This window comes from Coturnix japonica, chromosome 12, assembly GCF_001577835.2.
Source record: "Coturnix japonica isolate 7356 chromosome 12, Coturnix japonica 2.1, whole genome shotgun sequence".
In the NCBI taxonomy this organism is placed as follows: domain Eukaryota; kingdom Metazoa; phylum Chordata; class Aves; order Galliformes; family Phasianidae; genus Coturnix; species Coturnix japonica.
Window position 1 is genome coordinate 637,949 of NC_029527.1, and position 25,623 is coordinate 663,571.

The following is a 25,623-nucleotide window of genomic DNA, read 5'->3' on the forward strand; positions in this document are numbered from 1 at the left end:
CCTGTCCCAGCAGAGCTCCGCTGCTGGACGAGCTCTGCTTGAGTCAGCGCAAGAGATGCACTCTGGTTGAGAAAGAGGAATCCGTTCCAGCGGATCATAAATGGCAGAGCCCAGCTTTCAAGCTGTGCCATCAAAGTTGCCGCCGTTACCGTCCCACTCAGGTGCAGCACAGCAGCAGGAACCCTCCCTGCCAGCACTGCTCACCCACACAGCCCTCTGCAAGCACTGCTGCCTGTGTTGGGAGAAATCAGCAGGTAAAGAGCTGCAGGGCTCAGATTCATCAAGTGCCACCGCTACCAAGCCAGCACCCAGCATTGCCCCCGGGCACAGCGCTTCACTGCGGGGTGCTGTGCAGGCAGCGCTGCTCCGCTCCACCATCACTGTGGTACCAGCCAGAGGCTGCCAGCATTTGCCAGCAAAGCTTAGATCCCTCAGGACCCCAAAACAGCCCCATGGCACAGACACAGCCATCACAGCCCCAACCTTCCTCAGGGAACCGGCGCCCAGAGCTGCAGGATCTACAAAGAAGTTTATTGAAGTTTACCAAAAGTGGACAGATGCGCGGGGAGGCAAAGGAAGGGCCATAAATAGTGTTTGTCTCCCAACCCCGCGCTTCCCACCGGCACAACTAGTGCTGTGATTACGATCCGGCTACACATCCACACGGGAAAGCACAACTGCACAAAGTCGTGAAAAAAGGAAAAGAAAAAAGAAATAGGAAGGAAACGTCCTCGTTTCACTTGCTCCGACGCCACAGCGCACACAGACACTATTTACACGTTCATCACGTTTCTCCAGCTCCCCCCAGACCCCCAGGACCTGCCTGCCCCACACAGCACCATGGGGCCAGGCTGTGAGGAGCAGCTCGGTGAGGAGCTCGGTGCTGCTGCCTCCCAGGGAAAAGGGCTGGAAAAAATACATGGGCTGGGGGGAAGCGTGTGCGGTGCCCTGGGGGAAGGGTGGAAGGGGCAGGGCGGCCTCCGGGAGAGAACAAAAGCGGCCCCGGAGACGCCGTTCTCATGAGGCCGCGCTCTGAGCAGGTGGCGTGAATAAGAAACACTTCAGTGGGGGATTGTTTGAAGACAGACTCTTCCAAGCAAGCGGGAGAACAAAAGATGTCGAGAGAAATGCCCAGCATCACAGTGTAGCCCAGCTCCCCGCTGGAGCCCGGCCCATCCGCTTCGCCCTCCGCGCTGGCCCCTGTCAATGGGAACAGCGGGTGGGGGACACGGAGGGAAGAGGCGGTGACAGGAAGACGGCAACAGCCACGCTGCCGTTATCTCCCAGAAGCCAGGAATGCGGCTCTCGGTGGGCAAAGGGCTGGATACGTCCCACGCAGACGCCGATAGGGCCGGCAGCCAAGAGCTGGCAGCTTAAATCAAAAATCGAGGTAGCGAACGTCTGAAGTGCTTAGAAAGTAAATAAGTTCCGGGACAAAAAAGGAGGGGATGCAAAGCTGGCTGCTGTGGGAGCAGGCTGCAAGCTGGGCAAAATCTGCACCCGCTGCCCCGGGGACGACACACGGGTTGTCCTCCAACCCCTTCCGTATGCACAGAGAGGCTGAGCAGGGGCCACCAGTGCTCGGATTGTGCTGCTCACAACCCAGCAGCAGCCAGCTCGGCACCCAGCGCCCATATGCAGAGGTGAAGAATTTTGCGGCATGGCCGAGGCCAATCTGCTCAAGTGGGAGGGGAGAAGAGAGCAGGGCTTTCCCAGACGGGCAGAAAGCCTCCCTTTAAAGTGCATCACATTTCTCCTCCTGCCGCCAGCTGGGGCACGGGGCGAGGGAGGAACCGTAGTTCACATCGCCAGGGAGATTTCCAAGCCAGGGCAGGCTACCGAGCGATTGTTTGAGAGGAACGGGGAGGGAAGTGATGATTTCCTTCCTGCCTGGCCCTGCCGAGGCTGTTCCCACTGGGAGGTACCGTGCTCTGCAGGAGCCAGATCGCTCCCACAGCACAAGTGGGCAGACGGGGCAGGCAGATGCTGCTGGGGAACCCAGACAGCTCTGCACTGCAGAGATCTCAGGGTCTGCGGTGCAGGCAGCGGCAGGGCTGAGCTCCCCAGAACCAGTGTTAAGCAGGGAACACACACGAGGAAGAGACAGGCAGCAGGATAACGGCATCCTACCTCTGTCCCCATCCCAAGAGGAGCACAGCACTCAGCCGGATGCATTTCCACACCAGCTTCCGGTTATCTTCTGTGGACAGACCTGCTGTGGAGCACTGCACGGTGCCCATGCCAGACCACACGCTGCTGCAACACCAGCCACGTACCTGCCGGGCAGAGTCTCCTTGCCCTGGCTCTCCCTGGGCCGCATACCTGAGAAGCAGGGGATTTCGTCTGGCAAGAAGTGTAGGCTCCCTCTCCCTTCAGCAGCTCACAGCAGCTCGTGTGCAGTTCCAGTTACCCATCCAAATGTCGGCTAGAGGCTACAAAAGGTATTTTAAGTCTTTTGACTCAAGCGAGGATGTTTTTATGCAGTTGTTGCACGAGGGCACCCATCTCCTCTGAGGAGCAGCAGCCAAGTACAGCCCAGCCAAGCCTGCTCCGTCCTGCCTGGCCTCTGGGCGAGGGAGAGCCACGGTCCACGTCTCAGTGTCCTCCTTTGCTGGGAACACAGGGCAGCCTCGCGTGGCAACACTCGGGTCCGTCTCGCCCACGGGCAGCAGCAGTCACACCTCGCAGATGATCACGGGGAAATCCACATGAATGCGAGGGTGCTCCAGCTTAACTATGCCCTGAAAGAAGAGGATGAGCGGTGGACAAGGGGCGGCACAGGAACAGAACAAGCACTCTCAGGCAAAACAAAGCTCTGCATGGCACCATCCCGAGGGCAACATGCCCTCAAGGAAAAGGTCTGTGCTGCCACCCTGGCAGCAAGGACATCAGAGAGGCAGCACACAAGTGTTCTGCCCTTTGCCCTTGGCCCTGGGAGGCACAGGAGGAGCGGCTGCTGCCGCACACGACGGGTCTGGAGTGCAGCCGGGCGAGGAAGGAGGGAGCTGCTCTGCCAGGCACTGCCCGTGCAGCAGCTGATGCGTGACTGGCAGATATTGGCTGCCCCGGCCTTTCATTTGGCACCTTTCATTCACGGGATTTAAAAGAATGAAAGGAGCTCTCTGAGAAAATGCAGCGAGGGCAGCTGGCGTGTGAGAAAAGCAGCTTTCTGTCCAAGGGGGCACTGCTGAATGCACGCTCCATCCATGCCAGCCACAGGCGCCTTTCCCATGCTCCAGGGCAAGCAATCTCCTGTCACAGCACTGTGAGGACACACTTGTGAGCCAGCAGTGTGAGCGGGGCTCTGTGCTCAGCAGGGCGAGAAGTGCACGTTTGCTTGGCAGGATTAGGAAAGAACAAAGAAAAGCCTGGGCCAGTGAAAAGATGTTCTGTGCTTCACTCCAGCTGGGCCTTGCTGTCTAACCACAGGAGTTTGAACCCACACAGAGGAGGGATGGGATGCAACTCCACATCCCTACCCTTCTCCATTGGGGCAGCTGAGCCTGTCCTGCTGCATGACCCTCAGAGTGCACCAACAGCTCCCCCTGGGCTCAGGCTGTGGCCATGCCAGACTTCTGCAGGCTGCCCCTGCTGACAGGCTCCATCTCCCTACTCTCCACTTAAGCCCCCAGGAGCTCCCCTACACCGAAATTACCTTTCTCCTGTACCTCAACCAGCGTCCCAACACCCACCTGGCTTCACCACATTCACTTATTTTAAACAGAGACCAAATCCCAAGCAACCCAATATGTGATATGATCACATTAGCACATGACAGGCTCTGGCTGCTGCTCCCAGCAAAGGGAAAGTGCTCAGTGTCAGGATGTCGGGGCAGGCACTGCACACCCTGCAGCACAAACCCAGAGGGTCCATGTGCTCTGCCCAGCAGCACCACGCAGCGGGCACTGCTCCTGTGTGCAAAGGGATGTAGCAGGGCGGCACAGCGCTGCACGATGGTGTGAGTGTGAGCTGGGCTGTACCACAGCTGGAGCCTGTGGTTACGGGAGCAGCAGTGAGCAGCGCTGCCCTGCGGCACGGCCAGGGCTGTGACCGTGTGTAGGAGCTGCGGTTCCATCGCACACGGTACCTGAGGTATCAGGTTCTTGTGGATCCTCTTCAGCTTGGCGCGCTTCCTCCCGTTCTTGGTGACGATCGTCTCCTCGTAGAACTCGTGGGCGAGATCCCCGTCCTCGTCGTAATACATGGAGCTGCGGGAAGGGCCCGCGGGGCCGTGAGCGAGGTGTGGCCGGTACAGGCCCGTAGCACCGCCCGTAGTAGCGCCGCGCTGCCGTTGCCCCCATCCCGGTGCTCCATCCCCCCCCCCCCGCTGCCGGTTCCCCCGGTTCCGCCCCGCTCGGTGCCGGTCCCTCATTCCCGCTGTTGTTGTTGTTGTTCCCCCCGTTTCTCACCCGCGCCGTGTGAACACAAACGGTGTCGCCGCTCGCCCGCCCCGCGCCCTGGCCAAGGCCTGCTGCCCGCCGGGACCCTCCGCTCCGCCGCCACCCGCCGAGGAGGCGAACGGCCACAGCCCCCGGGACTTGGAGCCGCTGGTGCCCATGGCGGCGGGGCGGGGACGGAGCGGGTGGATGCGGGGCGGCCCGGCGGTACCGGCGGTACCGGTGATACCGGCACAGCGCGCAGCCGCCCGCACCGACCGGGCCGCAACCGCCGCCGGGTGATGCGACACTTCCGGTGCGCGGCGGCGGCCCCGGCACGTGACGCCGAGAGGAGGGGCGACCTCGTGTGGGGCCGCGGGTTCGAGTCCCGTCACCGGCACTGAGAGGCCCGGACACACACAGACACAAATACACACACACACACACACACACACACACACAAATACAGACACACAAATACACACACACAGACACACACACACACAAATACACACAGACACAAATACAGACACACACACACACACACACACAGACACAGACACACATACACACAGACACACACACACACACACACACAGACACACACACACATACACACACACACACACACACACACACACCTCACATACAACCACACATACCACGTACAACACACAGCACAACTACACACACCACACACAAATACACACACACCAAAATTACCACACACACAAATACACACACACACACACAAATCACACACACACACACACAAACACACACACACAAATACACACACACACACACAACAAATACAGCAAACCACCACACACAAATACCAAGACCACACACCACAAATACGACACACAACACAACGAATACACACACGACCACACAATACACAACACACACACACACCACACACACACACAGCAAAACACACACAGCACACGACACACAACACACACCACTGCAAAAAATACACACACACACAAATACACACACACACACACACACACACACACACACACAAATACACACACACACAAATACACACACACACACAAATACACACACACACAAATACAGACACACACACACACACACACAAATACACACACACACACACACACACACACACACACACACACACAAACACACACACACAGCTCGTTTCTCTCCCAGCTCTTTATTGATCGCAGCACGACGCCCCGCGCCGCCCCGCGCTCCCGCTCCGTGCCCCCGCCGGCGGTGAGGCCGTTCCGGTGTGTCAGCCCGTTGTGCGGGCGGCCAGCGCGGCCTGCAGCTCCCGGCGGCACCGGGCGTAGCGATGGCGGACACGGCGCATGTGCTCGGCCTCCTCCCGCTGCAGGATGAGCAGGAAGTTGTGCAGCTCCGGCAGCGAGAACGCGTCCCACTGACAAGGGAGAGACAGTGCTGACACCGAGCACCGCCACACCGAACTGAACCGAACCGAACCGAACCGGAACGGCACCGCACGGCTCCTCCCCCGCCACACTCACGTTCACTTCCCCAGTCTCATTCTCCTTCAGCACAAAGCTGAGCACGTTGGTGTCGGGGCCGGCCAGCAGCCGCAGCCGCAGCGGCCGCTCGTCGTCCGCCAGTTTGCGCAGGTACACTGCGGGGACACGGGGAACCGGGATGGAACCGGGACGGCATCGGGATGGCACCGGGACGGTACCGGGATGGAACCGGGATGGAACCGGGACAGCACCAGGATGGCACCGGGATGGTACCGGGATGGAACCAGGATGGAACCGGGATGGAACCGGGACGGCACCGGGACAGCACCGGGACGGCACCAGGATGGCACCGGGATGGCACCGGGATGGCACCGGGATGGCACCGCCACCCGTGGGGATACCAGCTCCGCCCCCGCAGGACGGCACCGCCATCGGGGACACCGGCGATCTGGGGACGGGCCGCAGCCACGCGGCCTGTGCCCGTGGGGGACGCGGTTGATGCCGCTGGGAACAACCACCCCGCGGTACCACGGCGCGGCCCGGCCCGGCCGTACCTTGTTCATCCTTCTCGGAGCGCTCGAACAGCGCGAACTTGCGGGGATCGTCCACCACGGTGAACTTGCGGAGCAGCGCGCTGATCACGTCGCTGGCGCGGGTGTGTGACAGCACGTGCAGGTGTTTGACGGTGCCCCGGGGCAGGTAGAACGACGTGCGCCGCTTCACACCCGCCGGGCGCTGCCCCGGCCGCCCCCCCGGACCCCGCTTGGCGGCCGGCACCGAGACGGGGCGAGCCAGCTTGAGCTGCACCTTGATGAAGCCGGTGTAGGAGCCGTCCTTGTTCTGCCGCGGGGACACGGGGCGGTGAGCGGGGTCGGGGCTGCGCTGCCCCCTGCCCGTCCCCGTCCCCATACCAGGCTCATGAAGAGGTTGCTGTTGATCTGGCTGTTGTACTCCTTGATGCGCTGCTCCACCTGCGCCGGGTCCAGCTCCGCCGTCTCCCAGCTGCTGGGCTCATCCTGCGGGGTGGATGCCGTGCTGAGCACAGGGTCGCATCGCACCACGGCCTCGTGCCTGTCCCCAACGCCGGGATGGCCACCCCATGGCCGTGAAGGTGGGGTGACGGATGGCGATGCCAACCCACGTTCCTCCCAGCCGGGACAGCCCGGGGTGTCCCCTCCCAGCGCTCCAGATCACAGCGGTGTCCCCGAGGCAGCCGCCAGCCCGGCACCGGGGTAGGCTGGGTGCCCCATGGGGATGCCCGAGGCTTCGGGGCAGCCCGCCCGTGTCTGTTAATGACTATTTACATAGGTCCGCACAGCCGCACGTGTCCTCACGGTGCTGTGGGGCCGGGAGCGGCCGGGGCTGCCGGACCTGCGTGGGGATGGGGGCAGCTCGCTCCCAGCAAAGCACGCTTTCCCCCCCCGCTCCCCCCAGTAACAAGCCGCGCTCGCTCCCACGCGTGTCCCCGTGCAAAGTGCCCCCGAACTCCTCCCACCCAAAAAACGCCCCGTGCCCCCCGCATGACGTCAGCCCCACGACGTCACGGCCGGCCCGGGACCGACCTGGCGGCGACGCGGGCGGCGGCCGAAGGAGGTGCGGGCGGTGTAGAAGAGCTCGGGCTCGGAGTCGGAGTCCTCCTGGCTGCAGTAGCCGCTGCTGGCCGCGCTGCCCCCCGAGCCCCCCGCGCCGCCCCAGCGCAGCGCCAGCCCCGCCGCCCCGCAGCCGCCGGACCCCGCCCCGCCGCCGCCGCCCTCTACCCCGGCCACGGCTGCGGCAGCCCCGGCCCGGGCACAGGGGCACGCCCGGCCCCGCGCCAGCCCGCCCGCTCCGGCCCGGCTCCGCACGGCCCGCTTCGCCCGGTTCGGCTCGGCTCGGTTCAGCGCCGCTCCTCGGCTCGGGTCCCGGCTCGATTCAGTCCCGCTTCCCGGTCCCGGTTTCAGTCTCGGCTCCGGTCCCGGTTTCGGTCCCGTTTCGGCCCGGTTCCTCGCTCAGTCCCACCCGGCTCCGTCTCTCCCGCTCTCCCGCTGCCCGGCCCGGCTCAGCCCGGCTCCGCCCCACCGCGGCCGTTGGCCTGACGCGGGCCGGGGGCGGTGCGGCCCCGTTTCCGGCGGTGATTTCACCCGGGCCACGCACCCTGCGGTCCCAGGGCTGCTGCGGGCACGACACGGCAGAGCTTGGCACGGCACGGCATGGCACAGCACCACATGGCACAGCACCGCATGGCACGGCATGGCGCAGCGTGCCGTAGCCTGGCATAGCACGGCCTCTCGTGGCACGGCTCGGCGCCCCTTGGCTTGGCACGGCCCAGCCTGGGCTGTCCCCGCTCCCTCCACGTCCGCCCCGCTCCCCCCATCCCCGCGGTCCCGTACCACATTCGTGTCCTTCTCCAGCTCCTGCTCGCTGCCATCGTCCTCGTCCCCGGTGCCTGGGGGGCCGCTGCAGTCCAGCCGCACCAGGGCCCGGCAGCGGTAGTGGCAGGTGAAGCTGCAGTCTGGGGCAGAGGACACAATGGGCACAACGGCCCCAGCAGACCCCACGCACCGGCCGTGCCACCTGCCCACATGCCCACGCTGTACCAGGGCACCCAGCGTGGCACCCGGCGCTGCTGGGCCGTACCGAGGTGCCCACGTCCCCTGCCTGGTCACACAGTGCGGGCACCCAGCAATGGGATGCCTGGTACCTGAGCAGGTGCTTGGTACCGGGATACCCGCAACAAGGGGGGTGGTACCGGGATGCTCAGTACTGGGTTGGTTGGTACTGGAATGCTCGGTACCGGGTTCTAAGGACCAGGATGCTCAGTACTTAGGATGCCCATGATCTACTTGGATGTTCAATACTGGGACTGCAGTGTCCATTTTGGGGTGCCCAGTGCCAGGTGGGAGTGCTCAGTACTGTGGAGCTCAGTGCCTGGATGCCTGGTACCCAGCGGGGGTGCCCTGGGCAGAGATGCTCAGCACTGGGCTGCTCAGTGCTTGTTTGGTACCGGGCGCCCACAGCCTGGCTGCTACCAGGATGGCCGGGGAGATGTCTGGTGGCAGGAGGCTCAGCCCGGGGACAGCTGGTACCTGAGAGGATGCTCCATATAGTTTGCCCAGGCTTTGTAGTATTAACCTGGTACAGGGATGCCCCATGCTCGGGGCAGTGGGGTCTGATACCAGGATACGTGATGCCTGGTGCCAGGGGAGGGATGCCCTGTACTCTGTGCTGGGATGCTCGGTGCCCGGGAAGATGCCCGGTACTGGGATGCCCAGTGCCCAGGGGAATGCTCGGTACCGGGATACCAGTCCCAGGGCAGCCACTGCCTGGGGGCTGCACGGTACCGGGATGCTCGGTACCGGGACACCCGGCGCTCATGGGGGATGCGCAGCGCCCGGGGGATGCTCGGCGGGGTGCGATACTCACGGCGGCACTGGAGGCTCTTCCTGCCGCCTCCCCAGACGAAATCCCCGCAGAGGTCGCACCAGGTGTGGAGCCCGCGGCGCCGGGGCTCGAAGCGATGCCCGGTGCTCGGTGCCGCCGGTCTGTGTTCGGGCCGCGCTCCGGGGCCGTGCCGACGGGCCGGGCTGATGCGCAGCGCGTTGGTTCGCTCCAGGCGGCCCCGGCCCGGCCGCGGCTCCGGCTGCAGCTCCCGCAGCTCGATCAGCTCCATGGCCCGGAGGGGGCCGGGAAAGGGGGCGGCCGCCCCGCGGGGGAAACTGAGGCAGAGCCCCGGCGAGGGCCGATGGAGCGGCGGCTCCGCTGGCTGCGTCCGGCGGGGCGGGAGGGAGGCGGGGACGGGGGAGGGTGTGTGGGGCGCTGGCCGGCCCCGTTCCCCGCAGCCCGGGGCGGCCCCGCTCCTCGCCTCAGTTTCTCCGCCGGGGGCTGCCCTGGAACGGCCGCGCTCAGCCCCGAGCTCAGGGCGGGGGCAGAGGGATCCCCCCCCTCCCACCTCCGCCCCACGGAAACGAGCACCGCGGGACCGGACGGCGGCGAACGGCCCCATCCTCAGAGCCGGCCCCACCACGAAATGCCAAGGAGGCAGCAGAGCCGAGCTCCAGCCCTCAAGCACTGCGGATGGGGGAGTCCTCCTGCCCCGAGCCCAAAGCTCCAGTGCCCCTGTGACCCCACCGGCATCTCCTCCCGGGTGCCCTGGGACGACACGGCAGCCGAGGGATCGACTCCTCAGTGCTAAGTCCCTTCAGCTGAAAGCAGGGACAAAAGCAACATTAAAATCACACCCAGGCCATTCGTTTCCCCCTATAGAAGTGCTCACAGCCCCGAGCTGCTGCAGCTCAATTTGGACATTGCTCACAGACATTAACGTTTGGGTGGTGTAGCATGAGGCCGGGCTTTGGAGCTGGTGATCCCAGCAGGTCCCTTCCAGCACAGGATATTCTATGGTTTCTCTCTGCATTCAGCAGCTGACAGACCCGAGCAGCACAGCTTGCTCAGCTCCACACTAACCACATCCTCTGATACCGCCCTGCTGCTCTCACAGTGGAGGTGATGCTGAGCCCTTCTCCTGATGCCTGGAGGAGCTCGATGTGAGTGAGCCCATGCCTCGGTGACAGCAGGCCGGGCCGTTTTGATCTCCATTTCCAAACTTTGTTCGCTCATTTTCAAGTTCTCCAGGCTTCCTGTTGCCTCATAGGGTAAAAAGCAACACACACAAACCTCTCGCTGGGTGCGAGGGAGGGGAGGAAGTGGTTTATTTCTTCAAAGAGGAGACAGGAGGGGGAGCTGAGCCCCCGCGGGGTGCAGCAGGAGCGGGGGTGTTGTGTGGGGGTGTTGTGTGGGGGGGACGGGGAGGCTGAGCCCCACGAGGCTGCGAACCTGCGGGCATCTCTCCAAGGACAATCAGCCCCTGCCCTGCTCACTGTGTGCCCGCAGTGCCCGGTGCCTGTGCCAGCAGGTCGCAGGCAGTGCGATGCTTCTGCCAGTGCTGGACCTGGCACGCCCTGCGGGGGGAGCCGCACGTCAGGGCTGTGTCTGCTCTGCGGAGCCCAGGGGGACGCGCCCACCCCCGGGGCGCTCCTCAAGCTGCCGTAAGGCTGAGAGCGGGGGCAGCAGCAGCCGCAGGTCCCTTACCGTGTGCAGTACCACTCGTTCCTGCAGCGGGAGCAGCGCTTGGCCGCCTCCACCCCGCACACCCGGCAGCGGGGTTTGTCGGGGGCGAGAGCCTCCAGCATGTCCAGGCTGTAGGTCTGAGCCCACCTGCAGTGGGACAAGGAGAGAGAAGGATGCTCACGAGGAAGAGGCAGCGAGCATCACGCTGCCACAGCTCCAGCCCTCACTCCCTGGAGCCCTGGTGGCAATGGGCACAGAGCTCACCTGCGTGCCTGGAACTTCAGCTCTTCCTCAGTGGGGCTGAAGGCGTGTTTCACCTGGTGCTTGGCGATGGCCTCCCACTTGCCCTTGTTCTTCTTGAGGATGTGGTCCCAGATGACAGGCACCTGGTGGGGGAGGCAGAGCGGGAGGTGGCAGCCAGAGCAGGCAGGGACAGGGGGGCAGACAGCCTGGGGCACAGGGAGCACAGGCAGTGCAGGGTGTGCTTATGGGTACACAGGGAACAGGGCCACTTGTGCAACAAGGCACCAAGTGTGAGGTGAAACAGGCAAAACCCAGCTCGCAGGCACAGCCCGCCATCCCTGTGCTGTGCCAGCCCCAGCTGCAGCAGCACCACGAACCCAGTGCTCTGCAGCCATGAGTCTGAGCAGATTTTTCCACCCGTCACTTCCCCAAATACAAACTGCAAGGGAAGGGCTGGGTGCTGTGAAAGGGAAAGCGCCAGCCAAGAGCAGCGTGGAGAGGAGAGGAGGAGGATGCTTCAAACAGCACTGATGGCCCCGAGCGAGCAAAAATAGCCAGGCCTGGAAGGGGAGGAGCTGCTCCAAGAGAAGTCAAATGGAAAAAGAATTTTTCTCCATTTGGCTCCATGACAAGGAGTGAGTTCACTGCTGGATGGGTAGAGTGGAGCCTGTGTGAGTGCCTCCAGCTGGCTCCCCCTGCCTGTCCTTGGCGCAGGCAGGAGCCACGCAAGCCCAAAGGCAGAGATGCAGAGAAGGGCAGCAGCCTGCATGAGGTCCCCAGCGTGCACACTGACGTGTCAGCAGTTGAGCTGGGGCAGGGATCTACCCTCTCTTTGCCCCGTTTCCAGCAGCGGGGCTGTCACAGTGGAATGGCTGCTTGGCTGCTCTCCTGGGACACAACTTCTCCAGAGCTGGGCTTGGCTGAAGGAAAAAGGGGTAGGGAGTGACCAGGCTTAAAAGAGAGCGGCAGGAGAGATGAAAGAAGTCACCACATGCCTGCTCCAGAACAAGATCCTTCTTTGGGGGAGCTGGGTCTGTCACTGCCAGGTGGCTCAGAAATCTCTGCATCTCCACCAGGTTGGGCAGCTGGTCCAGGAGCACGTCGGTCAGGAACGCACGGAGCTGCAGCCACGTGGGGGGAGAGCAAACAAGGAGAGGTCAGGACAAGGAGCCAGAGCAGGGTTATGAGACTCGAAGGCTCCGCGTGTGCACTGGGCAAGCAGCACATCGTTAGCAGGGGCTGTGGGGCACTGACAGAGCAACTCATGGGGAGCACCAAGCAGTGCACTGCTGCTCTCACACCACTATCCTGTAGGAAGCCTACCTTCAGGAGCTGGCTCTTGTTGAAGCCATCAAAGTGGTACTTCTGCTGGCATTCGGGGCTGAGCAGGAGGTTGAGGAGGGCAAGCCACACCTGCCCATCGAGTTTAGTCATCTTCATCTGGTCTTCTGGGGGCACCACGTGCCAGGCACCATTGTCAAACTTCTTCAACTTGCCTGAGGGACAAAAGAACACAGGGCTCCAGGGAGACAGAGCTGAACGAGGAAACAGGGCTCAGGGGTTGGATGCTGCCCTTCATCCGCTTCCTCACCCAGGCTCAGACAAGCCCCTGTTTCTGCCTGCCCTGTGGCACAGCAGCTTTCTTGGTGCAGAGATACTATTTTAGTGAGCACAAAAAGCATTAAGAACACATCTTAAGGTGGTACGGTTGCAGCAGGAACTGAAAGATCCCTGTAATGTCACCCTCTGTACTTGGCCAAGAACACTGGTAGATGATGGGGGAACCCATGTTACAGCAGCAGAGCTCCTGCAGACACATGTTTTGGAATGTCAGCTCAGCCAGAACTCACTATTTCTGAGGTACTTCTGCCAGTGAAAGCCACAAGTAGCACAGCTACAACAGAAGAGACAGAACAAGCTACTGTGCTGCTCTGGGGAGTGGAGGAGGATGTAACCCTGCATCTGCACAGCCGGGAAATGTCTCTGCACTCTGGTTTCTTTCCAGTCCCTCCCTCAGGACCTTGGATCAAAGCTCCCTCTGACACTGAGCATGCATGCAGAGAGAAGGGATGCATTTCCTGGCTCGAGGAAGGAAAGCTCCCACATCCAGCTGGGCTCCTCAGCACGCATGGAGCCACGTGCTTCCCAGCATCTCTTCCTCCCTTACCCATTCTGTGAACCCCCTGCTGAGCTTCTTTCCCCTCATAGGCCTGCAGCAAACTGTGCCATTTCCCACTGCACTGCTCCTCAGAGGGATGCAAGGAGGAAAGGGGGGATGCACCTGGCTGCAGAGGTGTGGGGCTGCCAGGGCTCCCACAGAAGAGCTATCAGTAGGTACAGGTCCAGCAAGGCAGCACAGGGCACGATCCACACCTGCTTCACGGCAGCTCCATGGGCAGTGCTCCACCAGCTCGATGAGGAGGCAGGGCAGGTTGTGAGTGTTCAGCATCCGTGTCAGCGCACTCAGCGGCAAACTGGAGATATAACAGAAAGGGTGAGATGGTGCTCACAGGTATATACCAAAACAAGCCCTCCCTGAGGCAACTGGGAGAGACGGGAGAAAAACGACAGTCAGAGCAGCTCCATTTTCCACTGAGGGCCACAGAGTAGGGTGGAATGTTGCTGTGTTTGCCCTCCAGCACAGTGCCACTGCTGCTGCAGCCAGCTGCAGGAGGGGCCCAGGAGCAGAGCTGGGCTGAGAATCCACAAGCATCTCAAACAGAGCACAAGGGGCACATTCTCTGTCATACCTGAGCACCTACCTGCCCACCTGGTCAGTGATGAACCGCAGCACAGACAGTGCTTTTAGGGAAATCTCAAACTCCATCATCTCCGCCTGCTTCTGTAGCTCCTGTGGAAGGGGGTAAGCAGAGTTAGGATTTGAGGCCCTGTTTCCCAAGAGCAACAAAGAGGCAGCTCGTTGGCTGCACATCAGCAACCACAGAGTGGGGAGGAAACCAAACCCCTGAAAAACAAACTCCAGTCCTCATCTGGACTGCAGCAGCACTGCCTGTTTGCCAGGGCAGGGACAGCAGTGCCTACAGCCTGCTCTAGTGCATCCCTCCTGCTGCTGTCCCTTACAGTCATCACCTCTGGTATTGTCTTGTGGTCCTGCAGACAGGTGAGGCTGTGGGAGGGGAGAGCCCTGCTTCTCTATGGCTCCTGCTGGTAGCCAGACCTCATCTCTGCTGCTGTAACACAGGGACTGTCCACGCTTTGGGCTGCTCCAGGGTCACCACAGCACACAGACGTAAAGGACAACAGGCTCCGCAGCACAGGAGAAGGCAAAAGCTGCTTTCTGATATGGAATCATTGTATGTTAAGTCAGGAGGGGCTGGGATGAATCGGGGGAAGCCGGGCACCTTGGGCCGCCAATGCTTTCTAGAGCCCTACTAGCTTGAAAGGATCATTTTTCCCTGAGTCACCTGAAAGCACACACTGCAAGCACACACTGAAAGCACACACTGAAAGCACACACTGAAAGCACCCGGCCCCGAGCTGGGAAAACATTTCCTAGAAAAAAAATCCCTATTGTGCTCAGGAACTCTTCACTTCCTCCCCTTTTCTGGAAGAGGAACACGTACTTGGGCAGCAAACCAAAGGATGGATGCAGAAGGAAGCCCTGCTAAGTATGCAGGCTATTGCTTTAAGTCCATTTGTCCAGACACTCCTCACAATCTGCAGAGTTTTGGGAGAAAAATTTAGGTGATGAGAAGCAAAATGAGCTCCCACAGCAGAAACATGAGCACAGCTGCCCTGGTACACCAAGCAGGAACAGCCTGGGCTCGCTGCAGACCAGCACTGATTGGAGGCACTGCTCAGAGGACTGCGGAAGTTGGCTAGGAATGCATTAGGGCAGCTCCCAGTTGTAGCATACACAGACAGGTGCAGGGATCACTTTCATGGTTTACCCTGGTTGTCTACAGTGGCAGCCTGAACTCCAGTGGTTTCACAAGCTCCATGGAGATCCAATCACACCATTCCAGCAAATGGCCCAACTCCCTGCATTCATTCCTTAGCCTTGATCTCAGCTCTACAGAGTTCCCCCAGCTCAAAATCTGTCCTGCTTGAGGGAGCCTCAAGCTGGCACTGCAATGAGACAGGGAGGAAGCACAGCTGCAGGGTGGAGGAAGCAGCAGGCAGCCTGCATGAGTTAAGCACAGGGCATTGCTAACACCAGGCTGCCACGAGAGGGGCAGGAGGTGCTGGTGCTGCAGCCAAGGCGTTCTCTGTGCCTCCTCAGGCTGCCCATTGCCTCTGCCACGTGTCCCCAGCAAGGCACAGCACTTTCCTCACCTGCATGGACGGAGGGCTGGCCAGCTCCTCCGGATGAAGCTCCTGCTGGGTCCCTGGCTGTCTGCTGGCACTTCGAGCCACGAGCAGGGTCAGTTTTCGGTGACAGTAATCAATTAAATCCAGAATGCTGTCCTCTGCCGACTCACAGATCTCCTTTGGGATAACAAGAGGCTCAGAGATTCAGAGTCAGTCCACCATAGCCTGCATACCGTAATGCTAACAAGCTGAACACACTGCTTACCTTGTGAAAAAACACCGTCTCCAGGAGGTTGATGATGGAGGCTTCGTGATACAGCTGAGGGGGAAAACAGCAGGAGGCAGCTGGCAGATAGCGGGAATGGAGCATGGGGCTCTCCATCAAAAGCTGCTGCTGTGGCCAAGAGGCAGCACAGACAGCTTGACCTGTCTGAGCACCTGTGAGGCTGCTCTGTGGCGGTGCTGCAGATGAACAGCTGCCAAGGGAAAACACCACCCAGCAAGATGTTGCTCTGGACTGAAAACTGGCCAAAACTCCTGAGCTTTGGGATAGATTTGTCTTAGCTCCACAACAGCATCCCTCCAGAGAGGAGCAAAGTTCCTGAATCGCTCTCCTGACTGGGATGGCCCAAGGGACTGCTGCTCTCAGTAACAAAGAAACTATTGACTCTTTTTAGCTTGGAGGCATTTGAGCTGTGGTTAGAAATACTAGGGAAAAACAGTGCTCAAAGAGGGGCAAATCCTCCCCGGGGCATTGCTCCCTGGGAGCAGGGATGGGAACTGCAAACTTCAGTGCTCCCTAAAAAGACTTGGTGCCTCTCCAGAAAGGCAGTGTGAGAATTTAAAGGTAGTGGTGTCTGCCCAATTTGCAGCCAATGAAGTGATTCTGTGGTTTACTCAGCTCTCCCGCAGCTTCAGATGGGCAGTTCTCCCATTCCTGTTCCTGTCACAGTGTATATCCAGCACATTTCAGAGCTGGCAGGGTGACCCAAACACCCACACAGGTTTCTGAGGAACACCAGTGACTGGCTGAGGCCATCACGTGGCAGAGCACCAGCTGAGTGCTCTGCTGCCAGCCCTTGCTGCGTGCCCCAGGACTGCATGCCCAGCTCCTGTCCCCACTACACCCTCCACTCACCACCACGTAGATGGGGAAAGTGCTGCTTGGGTGGAAATCCTCCAGCCGGCACAGCACGGGAAAGACCTTGTGCTTCCAGACCTCCACTGTGATCAGCTCTCCGATGAGAACAGGAATCTGGACAGGAGCACAACCTTTCAGACCCACATGAGGCACAGAGCCAGGCCAGTGCCCAGCACCCCATGCCTGTTTTAATCCTGAGGCACATGGCACAGGAACAGTTTTCAAGTCTTCCCTTCACAGCAGATGCTGTGTGCACAGCAAGTGAAGAGCAACACATCTCCATTGCAGTGCACAAGCAGGAAAGCTGTGACAGCAAAGGGCTCAGGTAAACCTGCTATTTCCTAATACAACAATCACATTTGGAGGAAGAACTGCAGATTTATCACCTGTGCTCAACTACACAGATTTTGGAGTTGACCTGAGGAGGAAGGCATCAGAAATCAGCTTTTTACTGAGTGTCTGGCCTCAGAGAGCAGAGGAGGGCAGGGAGTGATGCTGGGGTTATGAAGGGGAAAACACACCCAAGGACCAGGGAGAGCCAGGGCCCCAGATGTCCCTGTGCAGCCCAGGCCATGCTGGGGCTGAGCCCTCCCAGGTACGGGACAGGGAGCTGCATCCAGAAGGGCCACGGCAAACATTGTCCAGGGAGGAACCAGAGACCAACAGGCGGGAATACCACAGCTTGGCTTTTAATGTCTTTTGAAAAGCAACAATGGCAAGCCACCAGTCCGACATCTTCACCAGCAGATTCTTCACCATCGACAGTTCATTCCAAAATCAGATGCAGCTGGAAGCTGAGAGCCTGGCACAAGGCGCTCTGTCACACCCACCCGTTACCTGCCGTACAGCCCGTCCCTCCTGACTGCACAGCTCATGGCTTTGTCACAAACAAAAAACCCAGTGAGAAGTATCAGGACCACAGTGCTTGCGAGGGGCAAATCACGGCCACGTGCACTGCTCGGGTAGAAGCAGCCCAGCTCCTGCAGCCTGGTGCCCACCAGTGCATCTCCCACCGAGTAGGGCCAAGCCAAGAGACGAGCAGGGCAGCAAGGCCTCGGCATGGCAGCCAGCTGCCCCTGTGCTCACCTTGCAGTGGCTGACCAGCAGCTCGATGAGGAGCTGCTCCCGGCCGGCAGAGGCGCTCAGGATGGCGTGCATGTTCAGCTTGTCCACGCACTCGTGCTGCCGAAGCCACCTGCAGGACAGCCAGGTCACCATGAGGGCCCTGCTCAGCCCGCAGCCCCACACGGACCCTCGGGGGCCACAAAACGCCCCCCAACATTTACAGCTCCAACCCACGCGGCCTCTGGGTCTGCCACGACATGACACCCCCCTTGAGCCCCATCCCATCCCTCGTGGAGCCCCCAGACCCACGTCCCATCATTGGCAGCACCTCAGTGTCCAGCTCCCCATCCCCTACACCCCCCAGTCCCCCCTCACCACCCTCGGGACCCCCTGTCCCCTCCCAGCCCGGCCCCCTCCTCACTCTGGGGATCCCCATCACCTCGGTGGGGTCGGACACATCTCAAACCGACACCCCGCCCCCTGTTCCCGTTGCAGCCCCGTGTGGCCGCCCCCTGGCCGTGCCCGCTCCCCGCACCCCGTCCCGCCGGCGTCCCGCAGCTCGGTGCCCCGCAAGGCCCGAACCAGCGCCTCGGCCTCGGCGGGAGACAACGGCTCCGCGGCGGCCATGGCGTCCGTGCCGTTGCTATGGAGGGGCACGAGCGCTCCCCGTGCGGCACGAGCGGCCTCTGGCGCCCCCTGGTGTCTGGGCGGAGCGCCTGCAGGCTGCGGGACACGAGCGGACACGCGGGGACACTCGCGGCGCGCACCCCGGGCACGCCGGCTCCGTCACTTCCAGCACACGATGATGTTGGGGTCGTTCTCCAGGCGCTCATCCAGCTCCTTGTAACTCATGCCTGGGGTGAAAACGAGCTGCTTGTTGTGGGGCTGCGTGCCCCTCCTCCCCCCAGCACCTCCCTAAGCTTCTCTGCCCCGCGTGCTGCTCCCCGGCCTTTGGGGGCTCGCAGGGTGCAGTGCAGGGCGGCTCACCCACCCGTCTTGCAGCAGATCTCATCGTAGCTGTGGCAGCCCGTGTACAGCCGGGCCGGGAGGCTGCGCTCGTCCCGCGCCACCTTCACCGGGAACTTCTGCAGCCGCCGGATGAGCCCCTTCATCAGCCCGAACTGGATGAGCCTCCTGGGGGTGACAGTGACCCTGAGCCCTCAGGCGGCCCCTGCAGCCTCAGCACCCCCCATCCGCCCCCAGCAGCCGGGCTCACACCTCTCATCCACGCGCTGCAGCTGCAGGGTGTAGCGGGAGATGAGGTCCCGCACCGTGGTACCGGGGCTGAGGCCGCAGTACAGCTGGAAGACGTCCCGCAGGCTGGCTCGCTTGTGCCCTGTGGGATGTGCTGCTGTCAGCACCACGGCCAGGCTCCCAAGCGTTGGGAGCACAGCGCAGCTGCAGCACACCTGGCTTGGTGACATAGGCCAGGCACTCCTCCTGGAGGCACTTGTCATCCACCACGTCCTGGACCTTCGGTGTGGTGCAGTACACGTTGGAGTACTGAGGAGCAAGAGACAAACTGCTTGGCTTCAACATGGCTCTGGGGGTTGGTTGGCACCCCCAGCACAGCACGGCCACCAGCTCACCTGGAGTATGGAGACGAGCGTGACGACCCCATAGTACCTGCAGGGCAAGGGGAAAGGTGAGAGGAGCAGAGTGTCCCTGCGGTGGGCAGCCCCCAGCACGCACTGCACTCACAGCAGGTTCTGCACAGCGATGCGCACCAAGTTCAGCTCCACGTCCGCTTCAGCAGAAATCTTCTGAACGTGCCGAAAGCCATCGATGTATGGCAGGATCTGAGAGCGGGGGGGCAGGAGGTAACGGGGAGTGAAACAGTAAAATAACGAGCCATCCATGGGCAGCCTGCTGCCTGTGAGACCCCAAGTGGGGCACCTGCAGCCCCAGCACAAAGTGGGGGGCACTGAACTACGCTGGGGACCGTGTGAAGCTCTGGGGCAGCTCCCACCCAAGCACCCCTGTGTGCACAGACCTGCTGCGTGGTGAGGTCCCACTGGGAGTTGAAGAAGTCATCCTTGTTCTGGGTGAAGACGGGCACGTCGTACTCCTGCACAATCTGGGGGTCCGGCCGCTGCTCAATCACCTTCAGGTGGATGGTGTTTGACTCATCTGGAGGGAAGATGAGCTTCAGCTCTCACAGACACCTCTGGAGTTGCCATCAGCAGCCCCAGAACATCTTGAATCCACGTGAAGGGAGGAGTTTGTGCCCAAAACTCCACCCTTTGATCCAGGCAGGCTCCTGCTGTGAGGACAAAGCACCAGGGGCAGCAGCCCCCAGCCCCGCTCTGCCCTTTGCTGCCCAGTACCCACCTATGGGCAGGGTGCACTTTCCTTTGGCGTTCAGCTCCTCCAGCAGGATGGTCATAATAGGCACCAGCTTTTGTTTACTCTCCTTATTAGAGATGAAACCGCTTTCCAGCTAAAGAAGGGAGAAAGCTGAGCCAGGAGCAAGAGGAGCAAGACAAGAACAGTGCAGCATTCAGGGACCTTCATGACGCACCTCCAGCGTGGTGAGGTACCCCGCCAGCTTCTTGACGATGGGCTCCAGGGCGCAGGCCTTGGCGCGAGCGTCGCAAACGAAGCCGAGGTTGAAGAGCAGCGCATTGCGGCTGTACTTCTTGTGCTCGATGCACACGGGGCAGCCGATCAGCTTCTTCTCCATGGCGGTGCTGCGGGAGGACGGGGCCGTGCCCAGTGCTGGGGCTGGGGGAACCCACTGCCCCCATAGCGGCACTTACACGGTGATGAGCTTGTTCTGCAGCTCGGGCTTCGTGATCACGTACACCTGCACCGTGTCGAACAGCTCCCGCGAGATGAAATCCTCGGGGACCTGCGGGACGGGGGGATGCGGGAGACACAACCGACGGGCCCGGTACCCGGTACCGATACTATCCGGTACCGCTACAGCCCGGTACCGATACTGCCCGATACCACTACAGCCCGATACCGATACTACCCAGCACCACCGGCCCCGGCACCAGTTTCCCCGCAGTCCCGCCCCATCCCCGCTCCCCACGCTCCGTTCCCGGTCCCGTTTCCCGTCCTTCCCCCGCACCTGGTACGTGATTTTGGGTCCCAGCGTGGGGTGGAACTCGCTGAAGAACACGCACTGGATGCGGCCCCCCATGGCAGCGGAACCGACCGGCCGCAGTGCGCATGCGCCCCGCGTCACCCCTCCCGTCGGGGGCGGGACTTCCCCTTAAGTGACACCCTCGTCACCCACTCAGCGCTCACGATGCGGCCCGTCCGGCGGCCTGTTCGTCCAATCGCCGCGCGCTTCCCCCGCCGCGTCCCGGCGCCAACATGGCGCTGCCGGCCGAGGCCGAGTCGCGGCTGTTCCGCTCGTTACGCGCTGCCGCCGGTGCTGCCGCTCACGCCGCGGCGCTGGGGCTGCCCGCTGGGGTGGCCGTGCTGGCGCGGCCCGGCTCCAGTGAGTGCGGGGCGGGGCGGGGCGGGGCGGGGCGGGCGGCGCTGGGACCGGTCGGCGCTGACGGTGGCTCCCATCGCTCCCATCGCTGCCATCGCTTCCCTCTTTCCCCCTTAGGCCTGTTCTCGTGGCACCCGCTGCTGATGGCGCTGGCGGTGAGTCCCGGGCTGGGGGCGCTGGGCCGTTCCCGCTGTTCCCGCCGACCCGTCGCTCCGCCCGCAGGTGTCGCTGCTCATGACCGAGGCGCTGCTCGTCTTCTCCCCGGAGGCGTCTCCGCTGCGCGCTCTGTCCCGCAAGGCCAAGGCTCGGGCGCACTGGGCGCTGCAGGTGCTGGCCGTGCTGTGCGCCGCGCTGGGGCTGGGGCTGGTGGCCTACAACAAACACGTGCACGGCACCGGGCACCTGCGCACGTGGCACGGCCGGGTCGGGCTGCTGACCGCGCTGTACTTCGCGGCCCAGAGCCTGGGCGGGCTGCTGCTGCTCTACCCCAAGCTGGCGGGCGGCTGGACGCCGGGCAAACTGCGGCTGTACCACGCCACGGCCGGGCTGGTGGGATACCTGCTGGGCTGCGCCAGCCTCATGCTGGGCATGTGCTCGCTGTGGTTCACCACCGCAGCCCGCGGGGCCGCCTGGTACCTGGCCGTGCTGTGCCCCGTGCTCACCAGCCTGGTGGTGATGAACCAGGTGAGCAACGCCTACCTGTACCGCAAGCGGAGCCAGCACTGAGCGCTGCCCTGGGTGCTCTGCGGCTCCTTCATCCCGGACGGACTGTGGTGGCTGCGGGGACGTGTCGCAGCTCCGGTGACACCGCTGGTCCCCAGCACGGGGAGTGGCAGTGCCGGGTCTCCCGCTCTGTCCCCCTTCCTTTCCATCCACACACAAATCCCCGTGCCATGGGGGCTAACGGTGGTAAGGTTACAGCCGGCCGGGCACCAGGGGGTGTTTTGCAGCCTGCAGGCTCCTGCTTCATCCCTCTGAGGAACGCAGAGAATGGTACAAACACAGGAGGAACCTCAGCAGACACCTGCGTGGGTGCCCATCAGCAGAGCAGAGGGAGCAGGCTTCCCGGAGCAGTGACCCCGGATGGAACCACAGCTCCTCTCCTCCTGCAGCAGCCGCCTCTCCAGCCCCAATGGAGCAGGGCTCAGTGGACCACGTTGCGATGGCCCCAGGGCTGCTCCCTATCATGCTCTTGGCAGGGCCGGAGAGCTGGGAGCGGCACCCGAGCTGGGGAAGTCCTCTGTATCCAGAGCTTTTATTCAATAAAGATTCAGGCAGCTACAGTGCAGTGCAGCCTCCTTACTGCCCTGGGGGCTTTTGGCCCCACATAGGGAAGGGGACATCTTGGAGCCACAGAGAAGTGGCTGTAAATAGCACCGGCCACAGGCAGGTACTTGGTTCAGACCCTCTGCCCCATGAGCCTGCACAGCACCCCAGCACTGAGCAGCCCCCCACTTTGGGGAGAAACCCCCCCATCCTGCAGTTCCATTCCCCCCCCATGCGGTGCAGGGACATGACAAGCGCTCTTTCAAAGAACTGTTTATTGATACTGAAATGTCTGTGTTTTTCCTAGTTGACAAAACCTTCCCATGTGGTCCTTTAAAAAAATAAATTCGTAACACCACCGTGGGCTGCACCCCAGAGCCCGGCCTGAGAGCTCCGGGAGCAGCCTCTCCCTCGCAAGGACAGCCCAGCCACACAGGGAGCAGAAGAGGAGGGGGATCCAGTTTCTACCCGCAGGAGAGAAACGTGGTGCCAGGGGAAGCAGCGAGTGCCCCGCTGTAAAAATTAATTCCAGCTTCTAGGATAATCTGACAAACGGATTAGTCGTGCAGCAGCCAAGGGCACCGGCTCCTCCTGGGGACTCACTGCAGCAGGAGAAAAAGGAGAACCAACAGATTGATGCCATGGGAATCAGGGCTGATCCCCACTCTCCTTGTGGCAGAGCCAAAAAACAGGCGCCGGCCCTGTGTGGGAACTCTGTCCACCTCCTAAAGGGTGGAGGGAGGGTGGAAACAGGCAGGGGATTTGGAAAAGAGACCCACGAGCCTTCCCTGTTCCTTAGATTAAGAACAAAACTAACTCAAGAAAGGAGAAAATTAAGTTCTGAGTGCAGAGGAGAAGCGAGAGAGCGTGGTGCTGCTTGATGGCTGCTCCCAGGGCGTCGTGAGGTTCCTTCATGGCTGAGTGCAGAGGCCTTAAGGAATGGAGCTGGTCACTACAGATCTGTTCCAGGTTTCCCTCTGGAACAAAGTCCCCAGCACAGGCATCCACCTCCTCGTTAGAAGCCCCAGCCACACGAGCAGGCAGCGAGAAGCAGAGCCCCGTGGCTCTGAGGTAGCTCCTGCCCCTGGGTCAGCAGCGTCCTCGCAGGCCGTGTCCCACGTGGGCACCTGCAGCTCTCCCACAGAGCCAGGGTGGGGAGAATGGGGCAGAGCAGCTGCAGCTCACGGCTGTGACGGGGCATCCTCAAAGGTGATCAGGCTGCTCTCGTGGCTGGCTGCCTTCCCAGCCACGCTGGCCTCGGGGAGCAGTGGGGCTTCGCTCTTCACCACCACCTCCTCCTCCTCGTCCTCCATGCTGGGCCAGGCTGTCTGGTCTTCCACGCGCTTCAGCCGCTCATTCAGTGCCTTCAGGGCCAGCTGCCTGCAGAACAAAGGTGGGAGAAAGCTGGTGTGAGGGGACCGTGACATGTGTTCCCTGCTCTGCCCCACTCCTCTTGCCCCATAAGCAGCTGGAACCAGCCCTGCTGCTGCGGGGGAGTCATGCCCAGCACTGAGCATCCCTGCCATGGCCACGCTGCTCGAGCAGGAGCTGCACTGCTAACAATGAAGCCAAACAGAGCCACCTCTGCTCCGAGATGCACAGCTCCATTCCACGTCACAGCTCCATTCCCACGTGGTGTGTGTGGCTGCTGTTGGCTCACATGGGGCCACTCTAGGAACTGCACAGGAACAGTGAGCAGGTGCCCTGCCCCATGACAGTGAGCTGTGCATACAGGAGGGCTGGGTCACGGTGCTGACTGGCTCCTGCTGCACCAGGTGATAGCAGCCATATGAACCATGTCTCCTGCTCCCTGACCCCACCCCAGGCCTCCCACTCATCCCCAGCACTTTGCCTCTGCCTTGGAAAGCGAGGGTGGTGTCCTCCCACCCCAGTAGCACTTCCATTGCTTCACCAGCGAGTGGGCAATGGCAATGGACAATAGACAAGTGCCAGCTGGTGAACCCTTGGGGAAGGCTCCGTTCAGCACCCCGAGCCTTCACCTCCTCCCCAGACAAAGCGCACCGCGGGTCAGCGTGCAGCAGCAGGGCGGGGTGAGCGGTACCTTCTCCTCTCGGCGTCCTGCGGGTCGGTTCCCGGGAGGCTGATGGTGATGGAGGACGGGGCGCCCACGTCGTAGCGCTTCACCGTCTTCCTGCAGAGCCGCGCCTTGACCAGCAGCGCGTGCAGCAGGTTGGCTCCCAGCCCCACGGCGGGTTGCAGCACCTCGGGGAAGAACGTGGCGAAGGCGAAGTGGTCGGACATGTCTCCGCGGCCCCGGCTGTGCCGCTGGTAGAAGCGCAGATAGACCCAGCTGGACAGCAGCCCGAAGCCGTAGGACGCCAGCGCGGGGCTCTCGATGAGGCCGGCGAGGCGCAGCGCGGCCAGCAGCAGGAGCAGCAGCACGGGCACGGCCTTCACCCGCACCTGCGGCACCCGGAGCGCGGTGCCGTCGCCCACGGTCTGCTTGAGGGCCACCAGCACCGCGGCCAGGAAGCCGAGCCCGCCGTGGATGCGCACGTCGAACAGGTAGGACACGCGGAACGTGGCGGCGTAGGCGAGGAAGTAGGAGGCGGCGGCCAGCAGCCCCACGGCCGCGTTGACCACGGCGAAGAACACGAGCAGCTCCAGCGCCCCCCAGCGCGGCTCCAGCAGCCGCCCCGCCGCCCCCACGGCGCCCAGGCTGAGCCCCGCGCCCAGCGCGCTGCGCTCCACCAGCCCGTGCGTCAGCAGCGTCCAGAGCCAGCAGCGGGGCAGCAGCAGGAAGCCGGGCGTCACGGCCAGAGCGTGCGCCGTGTCCAGCGCGAAGGACAGCGCGTACAGCAGCAGCACGGCCCCGCTCAGCGCCTTCACCACCACGCTGCTGCCGCCCAGCGCCGCCACGCAGTGCTGCCGGGCCGCGGGCAGGTACCGCCGCATCTTCGGGCCCGGACAACGCGGGGAGGAGGACGAGGCCGGCGGGGCCCCGAGCTCCGGGCCTACCCCCGCAGGGGCGGCGCCGGGCCCCCTCGCGGCTCCCCCTGCGGCCCCGCTCCCCGCTCCGCTCCGCTCCGCTCCCGACCCGCCGCCGCTCGCTCCGTGTCGGGCCGCCCCGCTAGGCCAGGCCGGGCGCGGACAAACAGCAACGGCGCGTGCGCAGTGACGGGCGGGGCCTGCGCGAGAGCGGCGTGGAGCGGAAAGAGGGGCGGGGCCTAACGGGGGCGGGGGGCGGGGCTAAGGGGGGACGGGGAGCACGGGGGGGGGAGAGCGGAGAGAGTGGGAGAGCGGACACGGGGCGTGGGTACA

The 25,623-nt window shown here is 62.4% G+C and overlaps 6 protein-coding genes across 8 annotated transcripts; 1 reads left to right on the plus strand and 5 right to left on the minus strand.

Moving 5' to 3' along the window:
• Positions 1-510: 510 nt before the first annotated feature.
• Positions 511-4,696, minus strand: TUSC2 (tumor suppressor 2, mitochondrial calcium regulator). Its single transcript, XM_015874495.1, has 3 exons — positions 4,410-4,696; positions 4,088-4,208; positions 511-2,741 (listed from the first exon to the last, which is right to left on the minus strand). The coding sequence occupies exons 1-3, from the start codon at positions 4,556-4,558 to the stop codon at positions 2,676-2,678; spliced, it is 336 nt and encodes a 111-aa protein (XP_015729981.1). The 5' UTR covers positions 4,559-4,696; the 3' UTR covers positions 511-2,675.
• A 950-nt stretch (positions 4,697-5,646) lies between these two features.
• Positions 5,647-9,611, minus strand: RASSF1 (Ras association domain family member 1). 2 transcript variants are annotated; one of them, XM_015874477.2, is made up of 6 exons: positions 9,263-9,611; positions 8,230-8,351; positions 6,772-6,876; positions 6,415-6,700; positions 5,900-6,015; positions 5,647-5,793 (listed from the first exon to the last, which is right to left on the minus strand). In XM_015874477.2, exons 1-6 carry the CDS (start codon positions 9,507-9,509, stop codon positions 5,647-5,649), a joined length of 1,023 nt encoding a protein of 340 aa, XP_015729963.1. In that variant the 5' UTR covers positions 9,510-9,611. The 2 variants fall into 2 exon arrangements, with proteins under 2 accessions (XP_015729963.1, XP_032303171.1); XM_032447280.1 differs by lacking the exons at positions 8,230-8,351; positions 9,263-9,611 and adding an exon at positions 7,423-7,530.
• A 905-nt stretch (positions 9,612-10,516) lies between these two features.
• Positions 10,517-18,378, minus strand: ZMYND10 (zinc finger MYND-type containing 10). Of its 2 annotated transcripts, XM_015874488.2 has the most exons (12): positions 18,163-18,378; positions 17,649-17,757; positions 16,560-16,676; positions 15,687-15,740; positions 15,446-15,598; positions 13,912-14,000; positions 13,523-13,623; positions 12,473-12,645; positions 12,145-12,270; positions 11,171-11,292; positions 10,928-11,053; positions 10,517-10,797 (listed from the first exon to the last, which is right to left on the minus strand). In XM_015874488.2, exons 1-12 carry the CDS (start codon positions 18,252-18,254, stop codon positions 10,713-10,715), a joined length of 1,347 nt encoding a protein of 448 aa, XP_015729974.1. In that variant the 5' UTR covers positions 18,255-18,378; the 3' UTR covers positions 10,517-10,712. The 2 variants fall into 2 exon arrangements, with proteins under 2 accessions (XP_015729974.1, XP_015729972.1); XM_015874486.2 differs by lacking the exon at positions 18,163-18,378 and having other exon boundaries at positions 17,649-17,960.
• NPRL2 (NPR2 like, GATOR1 complex subunit) lies at positions 17,236-20,840 on the minus strand. Its single transcript, XM_015874490.2, has 12 exons — positions 20,704-20,840; positions 20,387-20,478; positions 20,149-20,317; positions 19,959-20,067; positions 19,621-19,757; positions 19,329-19,426; positions 19,217-19,253; positions 19,037-19,130; positions 18,846-18,963; positions 18,619-18,761; positions 18,395-18,481; positions 17,236-17,757 (listed from the first exon to the last, which is right to left on the minus strand). Exons 1-11 carry the CDS (start codon positions 20,773-20,775, stop codon positions 18,414-18,416), a joined length of 1,137 nt encoding a protein of 378 aa, XP_015729976.1. The 5' UTR covers positions 20,776-20,840; the 3' UTR covers positions 17,236-17,757; positions 18,395-18,413.
• Positions 20,841-20,914: 74 nt separating this feature from the next.
• On the plus strand, positions 20,915-22,358 carry LOC107319567 (cytochrome b561 domain-containing protein 2). The gene is made up of 3 exons (XM_015874494.2): positions 20,915-21,078; positions 21,193-21,230; positions 21,298-22,358. Exons 1-3 carry the CDS (start codon positions 20,952-20,954, stop codon positions 21,799-21,801), a joined length of 669 nt encoding a protein of 222 aa, XP_015729980.1. The 5' UTR covers positions 20,915-20,951; the 3' UTR covers positions 21,802-22,358.
• Positions 22,359-22,598: 240 nt separating this feature from the next.
• Positions 22,599-25,463, minus strand: TMEM115 (transmembrane protein 115). Its single transcript, XM_015874491.2, has 2 exons — positions 24,404-25,463; positions 22,599-23,721 (listed from the first exon to the last, which is right to left on the minus strand). The coding sequence occupies exons 1-2, from the start codon at positions 25,255-25,257 to the stop codon at positions 23,523-23,525; spliced, it is 1,053 nt and encodes a 350-aa protein (XP_015729977.1). The 5' UTR covers positions 25,258-25,463; the 3' UTR covers positions 22,599-23,522.
• Positions 25,464-25,623: the final 160 nt, after the last annotated feature.

Coding starts and splice junctions, on each gene's coding strand:
- TUSC2 (XM_015874495.1), bottom strand. CDS start 4,558: ATGGGCACCAGCGGCTCCAAGTCCCGGGGGCTGTGGCCGTTCGCCTCC. Junction 4,209..4,409: donor TTTGTGTTCACACGGCGCGG/GTGAGAAACGGG, acceptor CCCTTCCCGCAG/CTCCATGTATTACGACGAGG. Junction 2,742..4,087: donor ACAAGAACCTGATACCTCAG/GTACCGTGTGCG, acceptor CTCTTCTTTCAG/GGCATAGTTAAGCTGGAGCA.
- RASSF1 (XM_015874477.2), bottom strand. CDS start 9,509: ATGGAGCTGATCGAGCTGCGGGAGCTGCAGCCGGAGCCGCGGCCGGGC. Junction 6,877..8,229: donor TGGAGAAGGACACGAATGTG/GTACGGGACCGC, acceptor TCCACCCCGCAG/GATGAGCCCAGCAGCTGGGA. Junction 5,794..5,899: donor ATGAGACTGGGGAAGTGAAC/GTGAGTGTGGCG, acceptor CTCCCTTGTCAG/TGGGACGCGTTCTCGCTGCC.
- ZMYND10 (XM_015874486.2), bottom strand. CDS start 17,912: ATGGGATGGGGCTCAAGGGGGGTGTCATGTCGTGGCAGACCCAGAGGC. Junction 15,741..16,559: donor CTTTCCCCATCTACGTGGTG/GTGAGTGGAGGG, acceptor TTTCCCCCTCAG/CTGTATCACGAAGCCTCCAT. Junction 11,293..12,144: donor AGGATCTTGTTCTGGAGCAG/GCATGTGGTGAC, acceptor CTCCCCCACCAG/GTGCCTGTCATCTGGGACCA.
- NPRL2 (XM_015874490.2), bottom strand. CDS start 20,775: ATGGGGGGCCGCATCCAGTGCGTGTTCTTCAGCGAGTTCCACCCCACG. Junction 20,068..20,148: donor GGTACCTCACCACGCTGGAG/GTGCGTCATGAA, acceptor TCCCTTCTTTAG/CTGGAAAGCGGTTTCATCTC. Junction 19,131..19,216: donor CGCTCGTCTCCATACTCCAG/GTGAGCTGGTGG, acceptor CTTGCTCCTCAG/TACTCCAACGTGTACTGCAC.
- LOC107319567 (XM_015874494.2), top strand. CDS start 20,952: ATGGCGCTGCCGGCCGAGGCCGAGTCGCGGCTGTTCCGCTCGTTACGC. Junction 21,079..21,192: donor GCTGGCGCGGCCCGGCTCCA/GTGAGTGCGGGG, acceptor TTTCCCCCTTAG/GCCTGTTCTCGTGGCACCCG. Junction 21,231..21,297: donor CGCTGCTGATGGCGCTGGCG/GTGAGTCCCGGG, acceptor CTCCGCCCGCAG/GTGTCGCTGCTCATGACCGA.
- TMEM115 (XM_015874491.2), bottom strand. CDS start 25,257: ATGCGGCGGTACCTGCCCGCGGCCCGGCAGCACTGCGTGGCGGCGCTG. Junction 23,722..24,403: donor CAGGACGCCGAGAGGAGAAG/GTACCGCTCACC, acceptor TTTGTTCTGCAG/GCAGCTGGCCCTGAAGGCAC.